Below are 23,796 nucleotides of genomic sequence, written 5' to 3'. Positions count from 1 at the left end.
GGAATCCTGTGTGTGTCTCATTCACGCCAGTATTACTTTAATGATACGGGTTCATGTGGGCCTATTTAGTCACTGGCCTTCTTGCTCAATCTATTTCTGCTGTCTGTGTGCTGCCTGTATGGCTTTCATCCTTTAGAACACATAACAGTAGCAGTGGCAGCAGAGAGAGAGAGAGAGAGAGAGAGAGAGAGAGAGAGAGAGAGAGAGAGAGAGAGAGAGAGAGAGAGAGAGAGAGAGAGAGAGAGAGAGAGAGAGAGAGAGAGAGAGAGAGAGAGAGAGAGAGAGAGAGAGGAGAGAGAGAGAGAGAGAGAGAGAGAGAGAGAGAGAGAGAGAGAGAGAGAGAGAGAGAGAGAGAGAGAGAGAGAGAGAGAGAGAGAGAGAGAGAGAGAGCACTCACTTTGCCTTTTAGCTCTCCTGTGTCCTTCGCTCACCACTCTGTCTCCTTTCCTCTCCAGACTCGACAGAGTCTTCATCTAGTTTACATGGATCCCGTTTCCCATGAGGAGGAATCCTTTTAACCTAATAATTGTCCGTCAGGAATTTAAGGGTGGCTTTATATCATATATATTAATGCCTGTAGTTGCAATGTGTGACACAGCTGATTGAGACTGTTTTGCTGACTGTTTTGCTTGTTTTTTGGTTAGATGGAAGGGGGAGTTATTATGTCGACTTCGGTATGGATGGTTGAATATAGGACAAGTTAATGAAGTTATGGACGGATGAGCCATGTGGCTGGCTGAATGATAGATATAGCCTGATGGACTGATTGGTGGATGGATGCATTGATTATAGATCAATGAATGGATAATGGATGAATGAATGGATGAATGAGAGCTGAATGAAACGAAACTATGGGATGGATGAACGATGAATAGATGGTTGGATGGATGGACGATGGAGGGATGTCCCGGGGGGATGGACAGTGGATGAATGGATGTATGATGGACGGGTGGATGGCGATATTCTGAAGAGTCATGCTTCCTCTTTTGCTGGCTGGGGTTGTTTGTCCTGGGGGTTAGGGGAGGGGACGGCAGGGGCCGGGGCTGATGGAGAGAGAGATGGAGAGATAGACGCGGAGGGGATGAGAGTTAGAGGACAGGAAAGGGGACAGACGGATGGATTTGGTTCATCCTGACACTCCTTTGTGGGCGGCGCACATAGCAAACATCAAACATAGTGCCTTATATTTATGTAATATAAGGCACTATGTTTGGTGTTTGCTATAACCCTGCATTATAGCAATATATATATATAATATATTATGTACACTGTATATCATAGAGCGTATATAATATAATGTTTCCCTGTATCTCATTCTCTCTCCGTACGTATACAGTATATGGTGTAGATCCTATCGTCACGTTTTGATGAATATAGGCAAACAATGACAATGAGTTGATTCAAAGTCAAAACAATGTAATTGACTGGTCCAGCCTGCTATGCACACACACACGCACACACAATAACACAATCTCCCACCCACAGATAGATGGAGAAGGGCGAGAGAATGAATGTGAATATTTGAGTCAGCAGGCTTCTCCCTCTCTCTCTCTCTCTCTCTCTCTCTCTCTCTCTCTCTCTCCCTCTCTCTCTCTCTCTCTCTCTCTCTCTCTCTCTCTCTCTCTCTCTCTCTCTCTCTCTCTCTGTCTCTCTCCCTGTCCTGCGGTCCATCATCTGCGTCACAGGGGCCTCCATTTGACTGGCAAATAAGCCACTCAGCACAGCCGACCAGCACTGGGGGAGGTGGGGGGGAGGTGGGGGGATGGAGTTGTGTGCTGGTGGTGGGGGTGGTGGTGGTGGTGGTGGGGGGTGGCGGTGGGGGGTGGTGCGATGACAAGAGAACAAGCCCTGACAGCCGGTGCCGTCAGTTGAGCTGCAGGGAGATACAAGAACAGACCCACAAGACAGACAGAGAGAGACTAAACAAAACCAAAAGTAAGAAACTTGAGGTAATCCGTCGGTCGCGTTCCTCGAGCGAGCGGCTTGGAGTGTGGGAGGAGGGAGAGAGAGAGAGAGAGAGAGAGAGAGAGAGAGTTAGAGAGACTATAGGGGAGTATATGTAGCAGCTATGTAGCAGCAGGATGAGTTCTGGCTCCTAGTTCATATCACTTTAAGTCTCTGCGTCCTGTCAGCTGGCAGACAGTGAGACAGATAGACCAGCAGAGAGACAGACAGAGAGAGAGACATTTGAGCGGTAAGAAGATGGGATATGGGAGCAGCCATGTGTAAACTGTCGGTTAAATTCGGGCAGCACATGAAAAAGAACAATCCAGGTAAGAGTAAAGATACCTTCGACGCACACGCACGCACGCACGCACACACACACACACACACACACACACACACACACACACACACACACACACACATACACGGGCACCATCAAACCATCTGCGTGAACGGACACACTAAAAAAAAACACGTACCAAACATACAAAAGCACACACACACAGACAAACACACACACACACCGATGCACATACGTACACACCATCACGCCACACATACACACCGACATACACAGAAACACCAACACACACACAGCACAGCATCCACGCACGCACAAACAAAAACACTGCATCCACACATCATCCTCCTCACAAACAAACAGACGTGCACGGACACACGCACATGCATCGCAGGTAGAGCAACACAAAGCAGTCTTTGTATGCTGATAAAATAATGGTCCTGTTGCGTTCTCTCTTCTCTCCTCTTTCAAAGTAAACATTGGCTTGGTTTCACAGGCGGAAAAAATGAGGCCAGAGAATATACTTCCTCCTCTCTCTTTCTCTCTATATCTCCCTCTGTCTCTCTTTTTATGTCTCTCGCTCTACAGCTACATCTCTCTCTCTCTCTCTCTCTCTCTCTCTCTCTCTCTCTCTCTCTCTCTCTCTCTCTCTCTCTCTCTCTCTCTCTCTCTCTCTCTCTCTCTCTCCAATGTATAGTTTCCAACCAGAGGCTAAGTGTATAGCTGGATCCTGTCCAGCATGTAATGAGAGAGAAAGAATGAGACAGAAAGAGAAAGAGAGAGCTAGAGAGAGAGAAAGTAGGAAGCAAAGGAAGTATAGTGGAAGTGCTCTGCGAGAGGAGGAATGGACCCCCCTGAGGGAGTGTGTGTGTGTGTGTGTTCCAACCCGGGTATTCCTTCTGCTGATCAGACCAGCATTAAGCGTTGTGCTGTTTCCAGCTGATGGTGTGAAACATGCCGTCGACTTACCCTCGGAGTGTAAGTGAATCATTAATGTTGGAAAGGTTTTGAGCTGACTTCCATCGACCAAATGTGATTGTTTTTGGTTTTGTTGAACCAGAGAATGGATGAGTCATTTGTTCGCTCAACTGTTTGACTCTAAAGAGTAAAAACCGAATAATGAATGGAAGAGCCACGCTGGCTCTGACTGGCGGACGTGTCGCAGCAGAATTTGCCTAGCCATGTTTCGTATTTTCCTAAGTCTAGTATTTGCAGGAAGGGATTTACTATTCCCCACAGTGTTAGCACGCGGCCTGGAAGAGGTGGAGCATGGATGGCACCTGACATCCAGGCCTCATTTGCCTTTACGTACTGAAAGGCACAGGCTCCATCTCCATGCAAGATCACAGCGTACTTCACCTGCTCTTCACCTTACCTCTTCTACTACTACTCTTTTGTCCTCTCTGCTCATCTCCTGTTCCCTCCTTTCACCTCCTGTTCTCTCAGCATCCCCTCTAATCTCCACTTTCTCTTCCTTTTTATTATTATCCATTCTCTTCTGTCCTCTCCTGTCCTGTCATTTCACTTCCTGTCCTCTCCTCCCCTCCCTTAACCTAGAAGGTGCAGTGAATACAGTAAATATAATTTGCGTGGGATTTCATCCTAGCATTGACCTCCACCAACCAACAGCTCACGTTTGGCCATCTTGTTTTCCTCCTCTGTTCTCTTATTAACCTTTCCTGCTTCGATGCATCTATTGTTGATAGGTTCTGGCTTTTAGAGTGCATGTGAATAAAGATCTACTTAAAGGTACTTTCCTAATAAAGTTTTTATTGTTTGTATTTTTCCCAGGTTGTAAATACACGTGTCACTCTCAGTGTCAACACCGGGTGGTGCTAGACTGCCAGCCCGGGCATGGCTCCACCACAGAGACCCCCCTCAACCAAGACCAGCTCAATAACAACACACAGCTGACTGTGAGTACAAAGCTAAAGATTCCTCTGTGTGTGTGCGTCTGTGTGCGTGTGTGCGTGTGTGTGTGTGCGTGTGTGTGTGTGGTTTATGTGTGTGGGTGTGTTTATGTGTGTATGTTTATGTTCCTGATCATAAAAATGGTGTGTGGTACTACAAGATGACCACTAAAGGGCGCTGTCTTCAAACAGGAGAAATCAACAACCGGAGAGAGCGGAGGGAAAGCGAGATAGTGAGACTATTAGCTACATTGATAAATCAATGGTCAATGGAGGTCTTGCCAGACGAACAAGGGATTTTTTTGATCTACAAACTTGGTTTATAAGATGCATGGTTTATAAGAAATGGCAACTATAATCAAACGATAATGTTGACAGATCTGGACTCTATCGTTGCATATATGAGAGGCAGGCAGACAGGCAGGCAGGCAGACATCATATAGACAGGTAGATAAATAGTTATAGATCAGGATAACGACTAAGTGTCAGCTTGTTTGTGTGGTGTGGGGTTTATGTGTGTGAGTGCACGTGCATGTATGTGTGTTTGTGTGTGTGTCTGTGTGTGTGTGTGTCATATAGACAGGTAGATAAATAGTTTGTGTGTGTGTGTGTGTGTGTGTGTGTGTGTGTGTGTGCGTGTGTGTGTGCGTGTGTGTGTGTGATTGTGTGTGTGTGTGTGTGTGATTGCTAGAAGAAAGTTGTGATGCTGGTGTGTGTATGTGATCAGCGCCCTGTGAACAACAACAGTCAGCACCATCATTCAGCCGTACATTACTTTAATAGCAACCACATCCTGCCTCCCATCTGTGTTGGGGTGGGAGATACTGATGTATGAGCTTCTCTGTGTGTGTCTTGGGGTGTGTGTATGTATGTGTGAGTGTGAGGGTGTGTTTGTGGGTGTTGAGTCCACACCTTTCCTGATTTACCAGCCATAACTTGATTTTTGCTTTTTGCTATATTTTTCTTGCACAACCTGTCAAAACTCTTTGTGTGTGTGTGTGTGTGTGTGTGTGTGTGTGTGTGTGTGTGTGTGTGTGTGTGTGTGTGTGTGTGTGTGTGTGTGTGTGTGTGTGTGTGTGTGTGTGTGTGTGTTCTTACTTGTGTTGAGGTTTCTGTGCTTGTACTGTATGTTGTTGTGTGTGTGAGGGAGGGCCTGAACATGGCAGAGTATGAGAAAGAAGGTTTCTGTTTGTGCCTGCAATTAATCCTTTAATACACCTTAAAACCTCCGTCCTTTACACCGACTCAAACATACCATTTATACTTACAGACAGATTGATACTCATCAGACTTTGTATTGTTACCACGGCATTGTGCAGAAATTACACTCACTAACCAGTTGATCCAAACAGTTACTATATAGAATCAGCACAATGGAGTGTGTGTGTGTGTGTGTGTGTGTGTGTGTGTGTGTGTGTGTGTGTGTGTGTGTGTGTGTGTGTGTGTGTGTGTGTGTGTGTGTGTGTGTGTGTGTGTGTGTGTGTGTGAGAGCAGCAATTGGCCATCCCTTAGTCATTGGGTGAGACAGAGAGAGAAACACAATGACTGTTTTGATTGGTTCTTATACAGTGCAGTGCTTTTTTATATCATTTCCTTATCATACTACTTGTAGGCATGGTAGATGAACTAGTAATACAAATATATGTCATATGAATTGATAAATAATTACTTCTAGTTAATTTCCACATGGTATATTAGGTATCAATGATTTTAACATTGCTTTCCCTATGTTTCACAATGTACCAAAGCAATGACCCCTAGCTATAAAATTCGACAGTAACAGAGTTTTATATTATGTTAGCTGTCAACACCATTCTCCGTTTCCAGGTAAGGTTTGTTGAATGAGTCGTCAAACACAGTATGTGCCCTGACCTGTAAAAGACAGAATTGTGACACCCCTCTGAAAAGTTGTAACAGTGATCCAATATCAGCCAGAGGCTGAGGCATTTACTACGAGCAGTGACTCTCCGTCTATTTGGGTTGGTAGCTCAGTGACTGTGTGACTGTGTGTGTGTGTGTGTGTGTGTGTGTGTGTGTGTGTGTGTGTGTGTGTGTGTGTGTGTGTGTGTGTGTGTGTGTGTGTGTGTGTGTGTGTGTGTGTGTGTGTGTGTGTGTGTGTGTTTCAGTATGTGTGTGTGGGTGTTTATGGGTGAGTCCTATAAAGGTGTAGGTAAGGACTGATTCTTGAAGGAATCACAAACATTTTAACAAACTATGTTTATTTGTTAATTTTGTTTTATCAAAGATGTTCTTTATTGATTTACAATGCTTTTGAGACTTCTGCTGGATACATGCCTTGCTTATTGAATTGAATCCAAATCAAAAACTGTCCTCGTCGACAAACCTCTCTCTCTCTCTCTCTCTCTCTCTCTCTCTCTCTCTCTCTCTGGGGCCTAACACAATCATCCTTTGAGCCACAGTCCTCGTGATCTACGGTATATGAAGAGTCTTAATCAGCCAGGTGACACACGTTTGAAGGCCTTCCTAAAATACCTCAGATTTGTCTGATGAAGTTCATCTGTGATGTTTGAACACAATTAGTTGATTCTAAAAGCAGTAGCGATAACCTATATTTGACTCGTGTTTGGTTATGAACGTGAAAGGCAAATGACAAAATAAAAAGAGAAACAGCAGCAAAGAGAAAGAGAGAGAAACTATGTTACTGGTCACAGGGTCCATTTCCCGTGGTTGGTCAAACAGGACCAGTCAAGATAAATACAAAATGGAAGGAGAGGAATTTTAACGTGCATTCTCTATGGCTAATGATTAACCGCCAGGCAACTAGCCTACAGGTGGTCATTAAACATATCTTGGAATAGCCTTTGCTGAAATAGATCAACAGTTATCAGACAACACCATGTCTTTAAGGTTTATTTACATTGCAGAGATTGTATCCATGAGCAACAAACTAAACAATTATAGGAAAAACAACAGCAACCAAGTTTACTTCTTATATCTTATCTTATGTTATAGTTATCTTCTTTTTATATTTCTTTTATGAAGGCTTAATTAATTATTGAGGTCAAACTTAACCAGGAAAGAATAAATTAAATTAAATCATTAAATAAAGTAATAAATAAAACAACATAAGGACATATAAACACATTATTGACACTTTCTTTTCAATCTAAATGGCAGCCTAATTAACACCAATATTATTTTAATAAAAAGATAGAAGCTGATACTGTCTAGAGTAGACTCTATGCCTATAATCCGTTTAAACAGGCATAGTCTTAAAATGGCTTGCCATTAGAGAAGGGAAGTGAAACCCACTAGTGTTTCAGCGTTTGGTAAACGATGAGAAAGGTAAACATTTGAGAGCACAGGATTGTTCTTTGGTTGTTTTTATGGTCACCCATTAACAGCTATCGGTGAAGTTAGCAAAGGAGGGGATAATTACGCACATCACACAAGGCTGCAAACACCCCGAAAGAATGGCATTTTATCGGAATGGAAGTGCACACTCACAGGTGCACACACTCACTCTCGCACGTATGCGCGTGAACGCACACACAAAACACATATACACAGTCACTTATCTGAATTAATCTTCCGTTTGTGTGTCACTAAGTGACCTTTCTTATACTTTTTATTTATTCATTATTTATACTTGTATTTATTTTTCCTTCCATGTCATTTTATCGTATGCCCTTTCTCATATCTAATATGACCTTTCTTTCTCTCCATCTACCCATATTATTTTTGACAATGCAAACAAGAATTGCTAAGATTGCTTTAGCAGCTTCTAGGGAACTTTACTCTGTCTCTACTCTGTATAAAAATAGAGAAATCTATGGTATTCAATCCTGTCTGATTTTGAGGCCACAGTGACTGTAATCTGTATTGTGGTGAACTACTTCATCTTGTGTCTTTACCCGTTTGTATCATCAGAGAAAAACAACATCCACTAGTGTTACGATTTGTAAAGTATTTGTAATATAATCGATGCATTGAAAGCATTCCCCTTTTCAAAAATAATAAACAAATATCACATTCAATTGCAGTACAAATCTGACGTTAGTGTGTCCCCTAAAATGTAATAAGATCATAAAGAACCAAGATAATTGAAAATGCAACGTTTATACAAGATATTCTTGAACAAATAATAGACCAGAAAACACCAAAAAAAATCTTTATTTTGCTTGTAGTTACGATGACGTTAAATAGGCTCGTAAAAATACAGAGAAAAATAAAAAATGCACTTTGGAAAAAACATCTGAGGTAGCTTAGGGTTTTTTAATGAGATGAAAACTTATATTGTCTAAAAACACGGAACAAAGGGGGCAATGATTCAACTGTTGGGCTTTTAAAGTTTTTATTGCTTTTGAGTTACCAGTAAATGTAGTCGTTCAGTCAAACAAGAAATCGAAACAGCAATAAGTTAATGAAATACGATTTCCAAGTGTACTATTTCAGCCACTGGCCTTTTGATAGCGCTTGATAGTATTGTGTACAGTTACATCAAAATAATGAATTCATTTAATTGTAATACCACATGTTATTTAACTATGTTTGGGACGTGCAGACTGAAAGAGAGGGACACAGAAGGAGAGAGAGGGACATAGAAAGGGTTGAATGTAGAAATGTGTTACTGTTTTGTGGAAACAATAAAGTTCATACGGGAACCAGTCCGATCAGGTCGGTCTAGTGAGCAGCACGTAACACGCTGGTCTGTGTTTCATGTCTGTGCTTGAACTGTTGTATTATCGGAAAAAATAAAACCCAGCCACCCCACTCGCACACGCACACACGCACACACACACACACACACACACACACACACACACACACACACACACACACATACACACACACACACACACACACACACACACACACACACACACACACACACACACAAACAGACACACATACTTATACTCACACACATGCACACAAACAAACATAAACACTGACCATCATTTGCAAATACGCACAGTTTAAAAGGTGCCGTGCCGGGCCAACGCATGGGAGAAAAACGTTACATAATGGGAGGGAGACACAGGGAGATGAATCATCTCACCTCTCGCCTCAACCCCCAATCCTAGTCAGTAAATCACCCCCTATGAAAACATACACACTGCTCTTCTGGAGGGGCCAGTCACCCTGATACAGCCCTGAAGCAAAAACACTTATTATTCTTCTTGAGACAGAACCCCCCCCACACACACACACACACACACACACACACACACACACACACACACACACACACACACACACACACACACACACACACACCCACAGATTGCCACATTTGCTGACGCATCTCAGAGAAGTCAGTGTGGCCCATTAACGTGGAGAACAAAATGGTTTGCAGTATTTCACGAGAAAAATGTTGAATATCGCACGCACAGCATTCCCATCCACCTAACCACAGCCCCGACCTGACTCACACCATACAGCGTGAGAGCCATTCGCACCCAAAACAAGCATTGCAGACCTGGATGTGGTTCTTTCAGATGATGTTTGTGTTTCATATCAATCAAGTTAACCAGGCACGTCACTCCTTTGTTTAGAAAAAACAGCAATTGTTTGAGTACATTACACTAAATTAAGTCTACACTAACAGACCAGACCTAAATCTTTAAAGTATAGGAAAGCGTGACAGTGTAATACACAGAAGAAGAGTATGGTCCAGAGTGTGTGTACGTATGAGTGTGTGTTTGTGTGTGTTTGTGCGCATGTGTGCGTGTGTGCGTGTGCGCGTGTGCGTGCATGTGTGTGTGTGTGTGTGTGTGTGTGCGTGCATGCATGTGAGTGTGCGTGATCCATATATCTAGATTTTGACATCACACATCCCACTGCTGTAAACAAACATTATCTCCGACTTCCCCCTGCCATACAGGTGCACTGTACTCTGTTCCTCCCTGCAATCTTTCATCCACCCTCTCCTCTGATCATCAAGACTATTGTGTCTAGGGGAACAGGGGGAAGCAGGCTGACCCTGGTGTCTGTCCAGACAGACACAGTGTTCAGGAAGAGAACTGTGGTGGATTGTAGCTAAGGATCAGGAAAACAAAAACAATAAAGATATATATATATATTGAAGTCATCCACATATTTAACTAGGCTATTTTGAGAGATAATTTAGATGTGTGTGTCTGTGTGTGTGTGTGTGTGTGTGTGTCTGTCTGTGTCTGTGACTGTGTGTGTGTGTGTGTGTGCGCGTGTGATTTTGTGTGCATGCGTATCCTTGTGTGTGTGTATGTTTGTGCTTGTGTCTGTGTGTGTGTGTGTGCGTGTGTGTATCCTTGTGTGTGTGTGTGTGTGTGTGTGTGTGTGCTCCTAATAACTCAGTATGTAGACTCCAGAGTTACAAACAGTTTATTTTAGGAGACCGCGGTTCAAAAGGTTAATTATAAAAATAACTTTTGCTTGGTGTTCAAACAGCCAACAGAACAATCTGCTTCTTACTCTAACTCATCTGTAAATAGTCATACAGTGATTTTGGATTATTTCTGTTTTCCAAGGCTCACAAAAAGCTCAAGGCTCGTTGTAGTGACAGAGACCCAAAACAGAGCGCACAGAGGGGAAGCAAAGGGTTAAGTAATAGCCTTCTCCTGTAATGCTGTAATCTTCGGGGATTAACTCCTCACTCACATAACGGCGCTACGACAGGACGGAGCACGCTCAGCAGAGGGGCTTAAGAGTCACCACACACACACACACACACACACACACACACACACACACACACACACACACACACACACACACACACACACACACACACACACACACACACACACACACACACACACACAAATAGACAGCCAAAGTTACACACACACACACATATAATGAATGACACAAATATACAGATAAAAACTATACACATGCACACACACACACATTCAGGCAAACACACACACACAAACACACACACACACTTAGATAAACGTACACGCACACACATATACAGACACACACACACACACACTCTAATAAACCTACAGACGCACACACAAACACACACACAACCATAGGCACCCACATACACACAAACACACCTGCACAATCTCCACCTCAGATATCACATGCCTTGATTAGATAAGAGCTGCCACAAAGCCTTCGTTCAACATTAACCAATCACACGGCACCATACATGGCTGGGCATAAAGGCTCCCTTTTTTCAGCTGACCAAATGTGCTGCATGTGTAAACAGCGAACACTCGCTGAAACTGGCCTGATGGAGAGAGAGAGAGAGAGAGAGAGAGAGAGAGAGAGAGAGAGAGAGAGAGAGAGAGAGAGAGCAGGAGGTGGGCAAATAGAGAACAACTCATGGCATGTGAACCCTTACAGTGTAATTCTTGCAACCCAATGAGGTTAACACTACTGTAAACTCTGAACCCTGACAAATGGATTTCACGACTAGTCTGTCATGTTATAGTAAAGGGGTAGATTGGGAAGAGATGGGGTGGAGAAAGAGGCGAAGTCTTTCAACACAGGGCATTTTGTAAGGTATACAAACTTGCCCCATTGAAGCTGTTTCTAGAGTTAAAGTAAAGGTGGATGCCTTCACATATGAAAGCAGATATAACCCTGATACACACTAATGTTACTGAAAGCCAGCGCTGCAAAGATTTTCTTAGCAATCTCCCCTCTTTGGCTCTCACACGCACGCACACACACACACACACACGCACACACACACACACACACACACACACACACACACACACACACACACACACACACACACGCACACACATACACACAAATATACGCGCACACACATGCACACACAAACACACGCATCTAAACATACACTCTTTGTGGATCATATCTACAGATCCTAAGGCAAAGCAAAGGTTTGTTGACATATAAAAGCCTTGAATAATCCCTGTTACACCAGCACAATGGAGGTCTTTCTCTCTCCCTCTCTCTCTCTCCTCTCCTATACAGCAGAGTTTGTATGTTCTATATTGTTAACCACAGTTTACTTCTTGTCTCCCTCAATGCACCTTTTCTAATATGGCTATGCCCCCTTTAGTCTATTTGAATAGCTTTTACATGCTAAGATATCCAGTTATGGTAACATATGTTGAGAAATGCTGACCCGCAAACATAACGCTGATTAAAAATGTCCTCATAATGACCAAAGTGCGCCATTGATAACAAACTTTAAATTGACAAGGAAAACAAAGGAAGAAGAGGAAGAGTCAAACCAAACGATTGACATTCTCCATATATTTGCTAAGACTGTTTACTTTCTTACTTAAATCTGTGTGTTCTCAAACCTGTAGAACAGAGAGCACACATTTCAATGACTTGTATATGTGTGTTTTTGTGTGTGTGTGTGTGTGTGTGTGTGTGTGTGTGTGTGTGTGTGTGTGTGTGTGTGTGTGTGTGTGTGTGTGTGTGTGTGTGTGTGTGTGTGTGTGTGTGTGTGTGTAACTGTGTTTATGTGTGTGGATGTGTTTTTGTGTGTGTGTGTGTGTGTGTGTGTGTGTGTGTGTGTGTGTGTGTGTGTGTGTATGCATGTGTGAGTACACGTGTGTGTGCGAGTATGTTTAAGTGCTGTCTGTTATTTGTGTGTGCTTGTCTATGTGAGTGTGTGTGTTTACAGTGTGAACGTGGAGGTGGCCGGGGGGGCTGAAGATATCCATTTCCCACGGAACCAAACACCAAACACTGAACCCCCTCGCGTTTGTTCTTCACCTTCTAATGTTCCTCTTCAAACGGGCTTCGCCACTCCTCCCTGCAATTTATCTTCTTCTTCTGCCCTTTATATTTATGACCTGACAGTGTGAACCTCCCCTGTCCAGGTGTGAACCTCTAACGTGTCCGCACACCTAACGTGTCCACGCACATTCAAACGCAGTCGTAAATATCCCCTCAAATATACTACATTTATAGATCTCATTGTTAATCTCATTTGCCTCCATGTTTACCTTGGCAGATTATTTTGTCATAAATGTGACACGTTCGTTGACCTTTGACCCCCCCCCCCACCCCCTCCCCCATCCATTAAACTCCCTGCCCCACCCTGACCACTATCTCTGTCCCTCTCTCAGTGATTGTGCTGTTTTACCATTCATTGTTAAGTGATTCGGCGGTTGCTTCTATCCAAAATGATTTGCAGTGACTTCAGATACAAGGAGTCACCAAGGAGCGCTTTGGGGTTAGGATGCTTGATCCAAGATCCTTCAGATTACAAGTCTGAAACCAGAACCTTACAACCTAGCCACTGCAACACGCGTATCATCGTCTACTGCTTCTGTGGAAAGCCCCTTGCACACACGCACACCCCCCCACACACACACACACGCAACCCTCCACACACACACTTAGGAACAGGAAGGCCCAATGATTAATTATGACTAGCGTAGACGTAGAGGTGCGGTCTTGACATCAACATTGAAAGAACCTCGATGTGCTAAGAGCATTGTGTGTGAGTCTTCGGTGAATCAATAAGCACTTCGGTTTTGCTCAATTACATTCTATTGATTCATTTGGTTTAGTGATTCAGGGCGAAGTGAGTGTCTCCATTTTGATCAGGCAGTGAATGGGCCGGAAGGAATTGAATGCATTGTCGAAATAACCCCTCACTCAATACCATCCCACAATTATCCATTTCAAATAAATAAATAACAATCTCTGTTTAATAATCCCTCCATGGTGACTGCATTCCCTCTAGGGCCCTGTCCCCACCAGGACCCTGTCCCCACCAGGACCCTGTCCCCACCAGGGCCCTGTCCCCACCAGGGCCCTGTCCCCACCAGGACCCTGTCCCCACCAGGACCCTGTCCCCACCAGGACCCTGTCCCCACCAGGGCCCTGTCCCCACCAGGGCCCTGGGGTTTATGTGTTGGAATGTGTACAATGCGTAACCGAGACTAGGCCAGCGGCCGAGCCCTTTCTCCCTCTCCCATCACCTAACTTCCGAAAGTGCATTCCAGCTAGCATAGGCTGCTAACTAGGACCTGCCTCTATACCACTCCTCTTCATGTACCCTATTTCAATAAGACAGCCCCCCCCCATAGTTATTATTTCTAATAGTAAACTAAATTGCCTTACATTCCCTTTGAAAATGGCCAATAGCCACAATGTGCTGTTATGCTGCTTGGCAGACTTTTTAACTACCAGTTCATGTATTTTAAACACTACGTGCGCTTTGTCTGCCTACCGGAGAGCCGAGCACTTCAGCCACCAAATATAGGCAATACAAAACACTGTGTAGTTGTAGTCGTGTTTTGTGGGATCAACATCACACCGTTAATTCCTACAGAACCTACACACCAACAACGAACGACCGCCATCGGTCTCAACAATATCCAAAGCAATGTGGGGGGGACATCATTTTCCATTGGTTGGCCTGACGACATGACATCACACATGCATCCCGGGCCGTAGCTTCTGTGTCCAGGGAGGTGCAGCCTCCTTGGGGATTGATATTTCAAAAATGCCCCCTGGCTGTGGAATGTATGTAATGTGGAACCAGAGTGTCGCACCGAACCAGAGTGGCTGGCGACGGGATTGACCCCGGAGAACACAGTCTGTGTGTGTGTGTGTGTGTGGGGGGGGGGGGGGGGGGGTATGGGCAGGGGGCCTGTGCACTATTGTTTCCCTGGGTTTTACAGAGGAAGGGCTGTTGTGACAAGCTAGCTCCCATAACATTCTGATGCTGGGGAAAGTGTGTGGGAAAAGTCAACTGTTGTACTGCTGCAGAGTCCCCTGGATGGTTGTCCCTGGTGCCGAGGAGAGGCGGACTTTCAGTGGGTCTTCTCTAGACAGACCAGCGATCGAGGAGCGGTGGCTGTGGCTTGGCTCTCCAAGACGTGGCCCATTTATTTTTGGTCCTATCTCTTAACAGGTCTAAATTAGAGCCTTTTCCCTTTCCTTTCCAAATAAAACCCCAGCAAACCCTGGTCTCTCTCTCGCTCCCTCTCTTTCTCTCTATTTCTTTCTCTCTCTCTCTCTCTGTCCATTATATCTCTCTTTCTCCTCTATAACTCTTCCCTTTCTCGCTCTCTTGCACACTGCCTCTCTCTCTCTCTCTCTCTCTCTCTCTCTCTCTCTCTCTCTCTCTCTCTCTCTCTCTCTCTCTCTCTCTCTCTCTCTCTCTCTATTGTGTGTGGAGTAGGTCAGGCCTGATTTAGTGCAGGATACCGCAGGGTTGTCCATGCAACTTAACAGGTCCTTTTGCGTTTATAGACTTATAAGTGAGTGGGTGGGCCACTGTATGACGTTAGCATTCACACTCACACACACACACACACACACACACACACACACACACACACACACACACACACACACACACACACACACACACACACACACACACACACACACACACACACAGTAATGAGGTTGCGTACATGCAGCAGAATAGACTGCAAAGGTCAAAAACTTAAATTAAAAAGGCTTTTGATCTGTTTATTGTACATGGGAAAAACTTTAGGCCTGACCCATAATGGTTTCCATTTGCAGGCCGATGAAGGGTTGATATACGAAGGAGCTTAATAGCACTCAACAAGCAACCTAAAACATATGTTAAGCTCCTGTCCAGTCCAACCACAATCCTCGAGCTAGGTTATGAGCAAGTAGAGAGAGAGAGAGAGAGAGAGAGAGAGAGAGAGAGAGAGAGAGAGAGAGAGAGAGAGAGAGAGAGAGAGAGAGAGAGAGAGAGAGAGAGAGAGAGAGAGAGAGAGAGAGAGAGAGAGAGAGAGTAATACGAACCAACTTTTACTTTGAAGAGAGGGTTTATAATGGCGCCATTGTTAAACATAATGAGAGGCAGGTTTTCCCCGCCTGTTCTCCTGTGTAAATGCGGTTTAGTCATGTTCCAATTGCCAGATATCCCTGAAATTTATTTACATTAAAGAGTAACCCATTGTAAGAACAACACCACCTCTGGTCAACATGTGTAATTACAATTGGGTTTCAAATTTCTGGCTTCTGCTTGGCTCAAATCAGGGACTGCTTGGCTCGAATCCACTTTGCCGCAATTTCATTTAAATCATATTAATTTGAATCTGCTGAATCTGATTTATTCTGCTCAAAATAATCTGCTATCCAGTTCTGGGAGTGTGGGATATTTTTGTACTTTGTTTAATATGACGAGGGTCAACGTAGCGCAAAGATCAGGCCACAAATCTGGAATGTGTTGTTTCATCCAAACCCAGGTTGTAAAAAATAGACTCGCTGCAAATGTCACAGTCTTTCACTTTGCCTGTAAATACTTGTGGTTCCCTCTGTAGCAAACCCTGCCCCTGAGATAAAAAACCAAACCACACCACATGGAAGCGAGACCTCTCATTTTGGTTTGGCTCGTTTCAGCTCGGATCTCACTTCCAACACGGGCAAACGGAGAGCTTGGGCGACATTTTTATAGTCGAGTGCTGAATACTTTTATCCGGAGAGGGAATGCTATAGCAGCCTACTGCTATCATTTTGGTACATCGGGAGGTCAATGCCTGAATGTATATAATACGTCTGAGAATCTACGTTTCAAAATTTTGTATTTTTGGGCAAGTATTCAGTTTTGACAATTTTCTGTCATTTCTTTGACCTCATCATATAACTCTGGATAGCTGGATTGCAAATTGTTGTCTGGGTTTTTTGTGAGTGGTTATCTGTGAGAAAAATCTCTGAAACCAGTTGATTGATCGCAAGGCAAAGCCTGGATATTACATTTTCAAGAATAGACACTATCTTTTACTATCATCAATTAGGCTATACAACGCTACAAATGTTTTTCTCTATCTAGACTTGCTTTTTAATTAGGCTGTTGTCACATTGGAACAGAGAAACACTTAATTACAAACCACGTCTCTAAAGAGACATGCTTTATAATAGTTTTTTAATTGCTGTTGCCCTATTTATCTTTCCCAATGTTTTTGTGAGGTCAATACTAACTCAACACTTGATCGAGCATTTACCGTTGAAACTGAATGAACACGTGCATTCCAACGGACTCTCTTTGTGCAGCCCGGTGGGCGCTTTGTTTAGCGACACACAACCGAGGGCCCGAGGCCTATAATCTCTCCAGTGAGAGACCATGAATGGACGGTCTGTTGACTCACCGAGTCACTCCGCAACTGTGGGTACTTTTTGAATCCCAAGATGACAGTCTACCAGAGCATCCAGTTACCTAATAACCCGCCGCTGTGGCTGACGCGATCGCTGCCCGGGGCTATACACACACACAGGGCCGTTGCACCAAATCCTGGGCCCCTATACAAGAGGTACTGATGCCCCCCCCCCCCCCCCCCCCCCCCCCCGGATGAATATCGGTCGAACATTAAATTATTTCACCATACTTGGGTCAATCATATGACTTATGTCATATGAGCTCACAAGGTGAAAACGTCATTCATTCTTCAAATAGGCTACTCAAAGATGACATTATACGTTAGGCTACTCATTAGGTTTTGTGGTAGCGAACTTGGTGGAAATGTGTCACAGGCAGACAGTAACGGTTACGGTGAATTTGCTGGCTTTTGATGCGACACACACACACACACACACACACACACACACACACACACACACACACACACACACACACACACACACACACACACACACACACACACACACGCACACACACACATAATTTAGACTGATTAATGTGAATGTGACAAAGTACATCACTGCACAGTTTCTGGCGAGATTAAATGAAGCATTGTGATTGTGATTTGACGTTCGATATCAAATCATCATGAATAGTTGACAAGCTTACAAAGAAAATATTTAAATAAAACCAGAATAAGGTAAATATAACCAAGTGCAAACATGTACACACAAACACACACTAAATAACGGTCTGGTAAAAATGTAAACGATCACAAACAGACGTTGCCAACGACCTTTGTTCCTCCCCTGTTAGATTCAAGTCCAAACAGTTAAACAACACACAAGTGAATGAGCAAACAAATGTGTAGGTATTAAAAGCCAACGACATGTGTACGTTACAGTAACTAGCCGTTTATTGGCTTTGGCTCCCTAGATTTGCCTGGGTGCTTAATGATAAATATGAAAAAAGCCGGTCGCATTAGGCAAAGCTTAGAAAGTTGGCATTTCTTCGCTGTTTATCAGAAAGGCTTCGAAAGTTGGCATTACGTTGCTGCTCATTAATTGGGGGTAACGTCCTATAATTCCGCTAAGCGTAGGCCTATTGCTTGTATCCAAAAATGTGCCTTAAATTGTGTGCGTTTCTGTGAAACGTCCACTTTTGCACATTTGAAAGTGCATGTATAAAAAAGAATAGATATGTATTCAAAAGTAAATTGTTAATCAACCATAAACGATCATCCCAAATCGATTATAAATTATGACATATTTAATTTACGTCCTGTGTAGTCTCCTAGCCCTGCGCCCATTGGCTGTGTGTTGCTGTTAGTTGTCAGTAGGAGTGGCTCTACTGTAAGCTGACTGCCTGGCTGTCAGAGATCCACCAGGCACCGTCCGGGCAACACTCGACCGTATTAACACCAACGACCTGTTCCGGGAAAGCCTATATTGCTAAGTTAGTTTGTGTGTATTTCTTTTTTCTTTAAAAACCTCGTCACATCAATACTTTGTTGACCAGGGTAAGTGTTTCGTTTCGGTTCTGAGGACCTGCGGGGGTCACGGTGGAGTTCGAGGGGTCGGTCTAGTCGAGGGAGCGGAGAAGGAAGAAGCAACCAGAGAGGACAGCCGGCGAAGCCGCTTTCTAAGAGGAAACCGTAGATTGCTAAGCGAATACCGCTCTTTGTGTCCCACAACTTAAACCACATATCGGCTCTGCTCTCTTGCGGATATATGTGGCAGAAACCCCGCCGAACTTCGTATCAGTGCGCTTTATGAGCTACTTTGGATGCAGTTACGGCCGTAACGAGAACTTTTCTCCGCCCATGACTTGGAATAGCACGATGAGCAGTGGCTACAGTAGCTTGGAAGAGGACTCCGAAGAGTATTTTTTCACCGCCAGAACCTCTTTTTTCAAGAAACCCTCAGGGAAACCCACAGAGAGCAAGGTAATTTAAAAGACTTGTATAACATTATTTGCTCTCTTTTTTTTTTTTTTTTTAATACCTTTTGTAAAACAATGAACCTCCCAACCTGTTTATATTGTGACAACGCACAAGTTCCACAAAACCCTTTGAACAGACACCATTTGCATTAAAACAAAGACATGCCTTAATCCCATTGTCTGTCACGAGAACGTGATAACATGTCATTGTATCAGTTAAGCAGCCACCATGCTGGGTGTGTCTTACCGCTTTTTGTCATGACTGGTTGTTTTTTTGAAACGGGTAACCGCAATTTAAATTCATTAGACAAACAGTTTCATATAAGATTTATAGCTATCTAGCCTGCTTTTGTTTATGAGTGATTCTCCCGTCCCTAACTGCAGACAGAAATTAAGTCTGGCTCAAATGGATTTTCTCTAAATCCCAGACATTCAGCTCTAACAGGTGTAGGGAAAAAAAAAAAACTAGGTCACCTTCATATCCTTGACTTAATTCAGAAAAAGTCAGCCAACTGTCCTCTCTCGTTGTCTCTCACACCTACTCATTTGCACAAAACGAAACGTGCTACGCTGTCGGCCTATTACAAAAGTCCAACATTCTTCTATGACACACACACACACACACACACACACACACACACACACACACACACACACACACACACACACACACACACACACACACACACACACACACACACACTATTAACTCTCACAGTAGAGAACAGCTGGTTTGTTCCACTCACTTAAGATCCAAACTTGGAGAAGTGCACCATTCTTCTTGTCTGCCCGTGTGAGTGAGTGAGAAAGAGAGATCCATTACTTGCAGATTCAGCATGGTGACCCTTCACATTTTCATAAAATGCCCTTGACTAAGGTCCTCGTTCATTATGCATGTGTGCGCACACTTTACTGCATGTATGGCTGTGTGTTTGTTTGCACATGCACATAAGTACACAAAGAGCTGGTCTATAGTGTTGGCCCAAGGGTCGGTGCCCCAGAATAGCTGATGGGTCAGAATGTTGGTTTCCCATAGAACAGCACTCGACCTTCCTAATGGTGATTTATACAGATTTTATGAGAGGGGGGAGAGGCAAGGTATACAATTAGTGGAGAGGTGTGGTTCCCTTATATTACTATAGGCAGGGAAACGAGCTGGGAAAAAGCTGATTTACACACAAACAACCACGCTCACACTCACACACATTCCTACCCTGGTCCGTCAATCACATTTGTATGTGAATGGTTTTACTGTAGAGGGGGAAATGTCACACTCACCAGTGCCTCTCTGTCTCTCTTCATGTGAGCCTCTCTAAGAAGTAATCCCATCCACTACAACTACCACCCCAACCCCCCCCAGGCCCAGACAGAGCCGCCCAGCCATCGCCGCTCATATTCAATTCAGACCATATTCATCAGACGCTGCAGTGTCTGCCAGCCCCTGGACAGCTCTCAGAGCTGGGCCTTCCTGGGTCGGTGTTGGCAGCTCACTGCCCTCCCTGGCTTGACTGGTGCTGTGGGCGCCGGGTCCACTGAGGCGTGGCCCAGCATACGCTTTGCGGGAAACGGGAGCCAAACCGCTCGCAAAAAGCCAGTAATCCGCCTCCGAGCATTGTCTTGAATGGCACAGCTTTGCAAGAACTTAAAAAAATATAGCAACCAGATACTAAGATCATGGGGTAGGGAGGGCGCAATCTCTAGTGAATCGTTGATCAGTCATCACTGGTGCAGGTTTTGTTATTGACTCAAACCGATGTCGGCCAGGGGGTGTCACTAACCATAGGTAACGGATACTGTGCCACTCTTACAAGTGGTGCTGTCCCAGGTTTGATTTATTAAGCTTGTGGCTGGCATCATCTTGCGAATTATATTCCAATAACTAAAAGGCTACTAATAACTACTAATGCTAGTTAGTTTCAATGTTTTGCAAACCGCCTACTTTGAGATTTGTACTCTTCAAACCTGTCCTGTTCTTGGCAACGGATAATCTAATTTTGCCCTGCAGGCCCCCATACCCAAATCGAATTTGTTAGCCACAATTTGTCTGGGGGTTTAAAGCAACACACTACGCTACCTTTTAGCAGAAATAAGACCAAATTGAAGGGCTCTGTAGAGAAGGGTGGGGCTTACACGTGGCCATGCCCCTACTCTACATCTAAAGCTGCACCACTGTGGAAACACATGGACGCTGTTATCAGCCCACCTGTTGATAGTGTTGAAGGTCGCTCTTTGGGCCTTATTTACATGGTGGCCATTCTGGTAACAAACGCTTCAGTTTAGCCGGCCAGCTAGCGTTATATATTATTTTGAGTCGCTGCAGGAACACTTATGGATCAAAACTCCTCAAGTGAAACAAACTTTTTGTCAATGGCTGTTTATTAATTTGCTCGGATTGGTGCCATGGGGATGTCACTTTCCTCAAAGAATAATAATAATCGTCTGCTTCGCTTGCCACACATTTCTCAGGTTGGACCCTTAAAAAATGAGATTATTCACCTTAAGAGGGTATCCTCACCCGACCAAAGACCACTCTCTCAGTAAATTGAGTTTTCGTGTTTTAAGTGTTAAAGAGTAGAATTTAAAAAGTAAAAACGGTTAGACGAAAAAAAAGTTCCAAAAAAAAAAGAGCCCGTTGTGGAGGGCAAACGGCTCCCTCAGCAAACACAATGTAATGCAAGTCTGTGTTGAGAGGCACGTGAGACAGCGCCCTTGGCTGATATCACCAGCTGATGAAAGGGAGAGGCAGATGGGGCATGCCTCCAGTTCCTCAAGCAGAGGGCTGCTAAATCTAGCAACCATCTGCACACTCCACTCAGCTTCAGCAAACGTCTTGGAAGGAGTTTTGTCGTTTCATTTTGTATATTCATTTATAAACCATGTCCTGACGGATACTTGGACGGTTTGTCTTCCCTGGTGGGGTAACGTTTTAAGCATCGTCTAGATTTGCCTTCCATTGAATCACATTAGCTGCATTTTTAACCTTCTAACGGTATTGCTATTTCACGTTGCTAATTTGGTTTCTGTTTTATAGCAAAGAAAGAAACAAAAGCGATCATCTTGCACAGTTTACGCGAAACTCCCCAGTCAGTCATTCCAGAACAGTTTATAACACCAGTAGATGATGTATGATACCTTTTCACGACACAACACAACACAGGGTTGCCTTTGGTACACAAATGATAACCCACTGATAACAGAAGTGAAGATAGACACGGGACAGGATGGGACGTGGGGCTGGGCAGATGGGCTGAAAGATGAGTGGAGGTCGGAGAGTATAGCAGGGGAAAAAGATGGACAAGACACACAATACAGTTCTGTATAAGACACTATCAAGTACTGTCAATCTGCTGCAGGCACTCTAAGGAAATTCCCGTGATTTCCGGTGGCCTGATCATCCATAAGATAAACTGTCAGATCCGACCGCAACATGTCGACATGCCCCAACCCGTGGTTGTCACATTTATGGAACCACAAAGTCTCCATAACACGCGTGCCCATTATTTTACAAAAGATGACATCAAGGCCCCTTTGCATATTTCTCCCTCTCATTCTCTCAACTCTGAGTAGGCTAATATATGACATCACCTACCAGTATACCGAGGATGCTTACACCAGGGTAGCAGCACCCTAGGGCCTAATTTTTTTTTTTGTTTAGTTCCGGTTTCCGACCGACCCTGTCAATTTTTGTGCGACCCAAATTATTTTATGAGCTTTAAAAATAAAAATAAAATAAAAAAAATATTTTTATTTTTTATTTTTTTTATGCAAACTATAATTACGTTTTTGTACAGCTCCTCTTCATTCTATACAAGGATGAGCGAATTTTCTCGTTTTTAAATGAAAACAACCTACCTATCATTCGCTGCCGCTGGAAAAAAAAAAAAAAAATTAGGCCTAGAGCCTCAAACTAACCTCCTGTACAACCCCTCTCTTTGCTGCATCAGCCTTCCCTGTGCATCGGTTGCATTATATTATCGGTGCTTCTGCAGCAGCAGAGATTTGTCTGTTACTTTCCGGTACTGTCCCTTGGCAGCGCAGCTATTCAAAGTTAAGCTCTTCTGCTTCTAAATAAGTCGGCCTATCTCTTGTCCAAACCCCACTCATATCCTCATTCTCATTCTCGGCTTCTTTCTTTCCTTCCCCTTTCTGTCGTATTCCTCCTGCTATTCCTCCCTCTCTCCCCCTGACTCACCCCCCTACATGTCCTGGTTGCTCTCACTCTTCCATTGTGTTTTGGTTCCTGACTCTTCTCACTTCGGTGTCCGGTTCTGTCAGACGCTGAACTTCTGACCGCTTTTGAAAAATGAGACTGAGAATTAAGCTTTTTTCTTAGTTTTTTTACACCTATCCCCATACCTAATTCTAAACGTTTGGAAATGTTTTTTTTATGCTTGTTTATATTGTACTTTGATCAAAGCGCTGGCCACCACAAGACCTGACCCAACCACATCCAAAGCTATAGTTAATATATGATCCTCCGTTGAATAGACACGCTTATGTCGTCATTCTTTTATTTTCTGAATAAAAACAACCTTGTTATAAACGGTTTTGTATTACACATTATCTAGGCCACCTCCAGATAGTCCTTCTTTCAGGACGTCTTCACAGGGCTGCAGAAGTTAAGGCGGGGTCTAACGGTAGGCTGCTGAAGACTACCTCTAATTAGGGGTCTA

At 43.9% G+C, this 23,796-nt stretch overlaps 1 protein-coding gene across 1 annotated transcript in view; it reads left to right on the top strand.

Annotated features, from left to right (window-relative positions):
- rassf3 (Ras association domain family member 3) overlaps nt 1-23,796 on the top strand; it is a 52,600-nt gene that overhangs the window by 8,743 nt on the left and 20,061 nt on the right. Inside the window, exon 2 of the mRNA XM_030354394.1 lies at nt 4,040-4,164. Within this exon, the coding sequence (XP_030210254.1) occupies nt 4,040-4,164 (125 nt within the window). The remainder of the gene's footprint in view (nt 1-4,039; nt 4,165-23,796) is intronic.

Source organism: Gadus morhua, chromosome 4 (assembly GCF_902167405.1).
Source record: "Gadus morhua chromosome 4, gadMor3.0, whole genome shotgun sequence".
NCBI classification, from domain to species: Eukaryota; Metazoa; Chordata; class Actinopteri; order Gadiformes; family Gadidae; genus Gadus; species Gadus morhua.
The sequence above is the reverse complement of the archived record's forward strand: the minus strand, read 5'-3'. Positions and strand labels throughout refer to the sequence as shown.